Source organism: Anoplophora glabripennis, unplaced genomic scaffold (assembly GCF_000390285.2).
Source record: "Anoplophora glabripennis isolate ALB-LARVAE unplaced genomic scaffold, Agla_2.0 scaffold1649, whole genome shotgun sequence".
Taxonomy (NCBI): domain Eukaryota; kingdom Metazoa; phylum Arthropoda; class Insecta; order Coleoptera; family Cerambycidae; genus Anoplophora; species Anoplophora glabripennis.
In genome coordinates this window covers 28,484-34,137 of record NW_019417722.1, presented here as the reverse complement: position 1 = coordinate 34,137, position 5,654 = coordinate 28,484, and the positions used below count along the sequence as shown (strand labels likewise).

At 45.3% G+C, this 5,654-nt stretch overlaps 1 protein-coding gene across 1 annotated transcript; it reads right to left on the bottom strand.

Moving 5' to 3' along the window:
• Positions 1 to 1,016: 1,016 nt before the first annotated feature.
• LOC108916537 (toll-like receptor 6) lies at positions 1,017 to 5,248 on the bottom strand. Its single transcript, XM_018722817.1, has one exon. The coding sequence runs from the start codon at positions 4,860 to 4,862 to the stop codon at positions 1,017 to 1,019; it is 3,846 nt and encodes a 1,281-aa protein (XP_018578333.1). The 5' UTR covers positions 4,863 to 5,248.
• Between the last annotated feature and the right edge of the window lie 406 nt (positions 5,249 to 5,654).

Below are 5,654 nucleotides of genomic sequence, written 5' to 3'. Positions count from 1 at the left end.
GAACTTCCATTTCTCGGCCATTTTGAGATTTGAATTTTTTCTCAAGGGGGGCTCAAATCGAAAAAATGTATTGGAAGTACCACCTCTAAAATTACTTTCTAAACACCTCTTTTATATAAATATTTGCACATCACTATGAAACACCCTGTATATTATGGCATATACTAAAAAAATTAAAAACCGATAATTTTTTATTACAAATTATTAACGCTATAGTAAAACATTCATATCCACCTTGGACCTATTTTTGATAACGAATTCATATTTAATACTCATATAAAAGCATGATTCTTGCTTTTTACAAAAACTTGGGTTGTGTGTGAAGAAATTCTACAACTTTTAATGATAAATTTATTTTAATGGATCAGACTAATTTTAAAGTCTCGTAATATTTTACTTAAATTTTGAATAAATAGTTTACATGGTCATAAGTAACTTTTTCTTTATAAATTTTTTAATAATAAAATGTATTGTCCTCAGATTACAGATCACGTTCCTAGGACTCCACTCGAAATGACTGTATCTTAAAACTCCCAGAACAAATTTAGGTCAAATTTTCACCCCTTCGCTTCAGGTGTAAAAACTGTAATTTATTACAAGATAAACTTGCTATATTCAGCAGTAAGTATACTATTAAAAAATATTCTTTTTAAAATAAACTATAAATATATTGTACTGTAAGATTCATATTCTGTTATATTAGAAGACGCATCTGACGACTATTTATTCTGTAAATATGTATTTTCTATTGTATATTTACCATTTTACATTTATAATGTAATTTTATTTATGTTACCTGGTGTTGTGATGTTTTTTTTTTAGTATCACATATTTTTCACATCCTACAATTGCTTTTGACGTTGGCTATTGCATGGCATATCGAAATAAATAAATAAATTAATATCGGGGGATATCTGGTGCCACTGAAACATCTGCAGAATGGCAACCACCCTATACAAACAAACGAGGGGTGTTGAAATATTTGAAACAAAGTCTCACCTGCTAAAGAACATCCGCTACGCCCACAAAGGATGCGGCATTGTCCTTGTGTCCCTGGGCAGGCTTGAGGAATGTTGCAGGAACGGTGGCAGCTTCCCCGGGGGCGGGGGAGGCGGCAACGCCGGACTCCGGGCACGGTCCTGATGGGACGGAGTGGCCGTTGCGTAGATATTCACCGAGGACCTCTGGTGGACGCAGGGCCTCCTGATGTCGGGCATAGCGAATTGCAACTTCTGCCAGAACTGGCGATCGCCCCATTCAATCACCGTGTTCGTCTTTAAGTACAGACGCAAGTCGGGGTCTAAGTCTCTGTGGGGCAGTTCGCCGGTCACGACGAAAATTAACCTGCGCCTGCGGTCCTTCAGAACCTCGTGCAAAGCGGATTTAAACTCAAACCGGCACCATTCGTTATGGAGGAAGTTCTTTGAGAGCACTATTATGGTGCGTCGCGACGACTCCACCGCTTCGATGATGGTGTCGGCCACGTACGCCGAGACGTTGAAATCTCTGTAGTGCAGACACAGTCTGTAGCCCGGATCCCCGGACTCCAGCCCCGGGGCTAATACTTGGCTAACGAAAGCCTCGTCCTTCACGCTGTAACTGACGTACGCGTCGAAAAGTCTGTCCTTATCTTGTTGTTCCTCGAAAGCCGTTGTTTTATAGCACATTCTTAATCCGCATCGCGAGTAAATCCACACGCGCAATTCCCGGCGATAGTAGAAAGCGCCACAAACAATAACAACGCTGGCTATGAAAACACACATCGTGCCGAGTAGCAGCGGCAGGTAGTCGTTCATCGCCTGGGTCTCGACCACCGCTCTATTGCTGCCAGCGTACGAATTAACACAGGAAGTGTTATTAAAGTCCGTCATGAGCGGGCCTAGGGCTTTAGTTATATTGTTGTACATGCAGGTGATTTTATTCGCGTCTCCCACTTTTCCATGATTGACTTGAAGCCACGTTTTAAACTTTGAGACGTATTGGCAATCGCAGGACCACTGATTATAAGCCAGTCCAATTTCCACGAGATACGGGTTAAGCGCAAATTGCCACACTTCAAACGAATGCAGGCGATTGCCGTCCAAGCGGAGAACTTCCAATTGCTTCAGCTCCAAGAAAGTCCTATTATCGATAAAGTGTATCATATTGCCCTGTAAATAAAGCTCGCGCAAGTATTCTAAGCTCGCAAGCTCGAAACCTAGCAGTTCCTTTATCCTGTTATTTTCTAAATGTAATATCGTGAGTCTCCGCAATCCGCTGAACGTGTGGTTGTAAATTGCGGCTATATTCGAGTTATTGGCGTACAAAACTTTCAAATTCTTACGGCCTATAAACGAGTGACTGGATAACTCACCAAAGTTATTCCCATCCAGATAGACCTCAGTCGCGTCCATAGGGATTCTGCTGGGCATCTCGGTGTACCCTACCCCCGAGCACTCCACGACGTTGGCTGACCAGGATTGGTCGTGATAACAGGTGCAGTTCGTGGGGCAGGTCATCTCGCAGTCACAGGCGTCGAAGTCGCAACAGTGGCACAGCGCGAAACAGTGCGTCTTGTATGTGCAGAGGAATTGAGAGGACTCGGCTTCTATCAGCGGGAGGTAATTACTGTCGCGATTGTAGAGCAGCTTGCAGTATATGCTCTCCAAGTCCATAACGCGCGGGTGTTGCCGCAGGTGGTCCAGTTTATTTATACGCTGCAGCCACTCCATGGTGCAGTCGCACTGGAATGGATTTCCCCCGATGTAGAATTCCGGCAGCGGCCGTTCCGGATCCACCGGAGTGAGCCGGAGCGCGTTGAGGTCCATGCTTATTATCTGATTAGCATACAGATCCACTCTGGTCAGGTTTGTTTTCTTTATGAACGTGTGCGGCTCCACAATCGATATGAGGTTGTCGTTTAGGAATAATAATTCAATGCCGCTCGGCACTGCGGCGGCGTTTATCTTTGTGAGTTTATTAAAGCTGGCGTCCAGCGTTTGCAGCCGCAGTTCAAAATCGAGGTTGTAGTGGTTGCCAAGTTCTCGTACTTTATTTTTGTGCATGTCTAGCCACTGCAAGCCTTGCGGAATTAATGCGTAGTCGAACCACTCGATCTGATTATCGGATATGTTCAGCCAGAGTAAACTAGGAATTTCAGAAAATAATCCGTTGACGTCGGTGAGGAGATTAGCGTCCAGTCGAATGGCTTGCAGATTAGGGCTGGCCTGGAAAGACCCCTGCTCGACCTTCTGGATTTTATTTCGAGCCAAATTTAAAATCTGCAAAGCGGGCAGGTCCGAAAAAACGCGTTTGCTGATATTCTGCAAGCGGTTTCCTATGAGTCTCAAGCCGTACAAGTTGCTCATACCCCTGAAGCCGGGTTCTTCCAAGGAGGTGATGAGGTTCTCTCCCAAATCCACGGTTCTCATCAGACGCATATCCTTGAGCGCCAGGGGAACAGCTTTTAGTAAGTTACCGTTTAAATTTAGATCCTGCAAGCTGGAACAATTTCTGAAAGCTTCAGGGTGGATTCCTTCCAGCAGGTTATTATCCAGAGCTAACAAAGAGAGAACGTACAGGCCATTGAGAGAGTAAGCGTCGAGGTACGTGATTTTATTATACGAAATTATCAACGTGTGCAGATTATTCATAGGGGCAAACGTGTCGGCCGGGATTGTTTCCACAGAGTTGTGCTCTAAATTTAGAATTTGCAGTGTATATAAATCCCTAAAGAACGACGGGTCCAATTTCGTTATTCTATTGTAAGACAGATTCAGTAAGACAAGTCTAATGAGGCCTGAGAACGTGTCAGCGTTAATCCAGGAACTAGTCAAAAGATTTCTGGATAGATCTAGCGCCAGTAGCTGCTCTAAATTCGCGAATAATCCAGGGGCTAACACACTAATGGAATTATTCTGTAAATAAATCTCTTTGATGGAACCGACACTGTCTTTGAATAGTTCAGAAGGCAGTGCCACTACTTTGTTGTTCGACAGGTCAAATATTTGCAGAGCTTTGAGACCTGCTAGAGCGCGATCTGCCACCATGGATATTTCGTTATTGTGTATGTACAGTTCACGCAATCTACGTAGGACACTGAAGCCGTTCGCGGGTATTAAAACGAAATGATTAAATGAGGTGTCAAGTACCTGAATGTCTAAACTGCAAGGGTGTGCAAACGTGCGTGTAGCCTCGGGGTGCTGCTGGGGGTCGTCGTCTGCGACACTTATCAGAGGCTGCGGCAGTCCCGGGGCCTTTTCCCTAAATCCCAGATCGCTGACGTCTTGAAGTCTATTCTCACTTACGTTTAGGGCGACTAGGTTAATCAAGGGGCAGAAAATGTTTTCCGGGAACGACCATATATTGTTGCAGCTTAGATCCAGCCTTTCTAGCTGTCTGACAGGAGCAAAGCTGTCTCTTGAGAAATCCAAATTCATGGCAGGCCATTCCGTGTTGTGTGTTCGCACAGTGAGGTTTCTAAGATCACGTAATCCCAACAAAGTTCCAGCCGGCCATCTCCCCAGCTTGCAGTGCTCCAGTTCCAGAGCTCTAAGTTTAGTGAGATGCACGAAGCTCTTGTCGTCCAAACTACTGCGAGACATTATGTCCGCATTGCATTCAATCCTGAGGGAAGTGGTGTGCTCGGAGGGAATCACGCTGAAATTGGTGGTGTCAAACTCGCTGTTGATGGTCCTTAAATTGCACGTCAACGCGACTTCGTCTTGGCCGCCCGCCGTGACTGGTTCTCGCACCCACCACTGGCAGTCATCCGGGGCTTCGTATCGCAGGGGCTGCGAAGAACTATCCGTAGGCACAAAGTCGTTGCCGCTCGCACTGGCCAACACCAAAACCACAAGAAACCCGAAAATTTTACAAGCCATTTTTCTCACAGCGATAAAAGTCCATACAGTAGCATGTTACAATGTCACACCCCGGATTAGAGCACACGAGCGCGTGGTAGTTGTACCGCCGAGAAGACTACCGATGTTGCCACCCCAAACGCTGAGAGCGAACTGACTAGGCGCCCCGTTGGCCGCTGGTATATACCCTCGCCTACCCCCACAGTCAGCGCGCACCCGCTACAACCACATTACTGTGCATTGTAAATATTAATAATAGTCGGTAATTGACGTTTATTGCTCGGCATCGCCGAGTTTTCGCGGCTGGAAAATATTTTAAATTTTACTAATGCCTCGTTGACATTTACTTATATCTATTTTTATTATAAATATATTTCCTTTTAGAAAACACGTTCGGGAAATTAAAACTAAAGTCTGTTTGAAAACTATGTGAGGTTTAAAATCGTGTTTTCGTTTTCGCTAGAATTTGGTGGTACACAATGGGAGACGGTTACGCCCGCGTCTCGCGATAATCGGCGACCGTCGGCATCGAAAGGCGACAAGCGACTAGATTTGGATGCTGGCCGCCGGAACGTGCATACATGACGGAAGGGGCTTGGACTCCACGAGCTTATGAAGTTCCGAGAGCGGCCGAAGCGCAGCGATGGCGCGCGACCTAGGCGTCTGCGCCCCACCCCCCGGCAGCGTCGTAAAGAAGGCGCTCGTCCTGGAGACCCAGAGGAAATTTATTCTCTCGGAAAAAATCGTCTGAGAGTTATTCAAGATATTGAATATGTTAAATCTAGCGGACAATTGGCAGGCATCAATAATGTG

Bases quoted from the DNA above. Each gene is read 5' to 3' on its own strand.
- LOC108916537 (XM_018722817.1), bottom strand. From the start codon at position 4,862: ATGGCTTGTAAAATTTTCGGGTTTCTTGTGGTTTTGGTGTTGGCCAGT.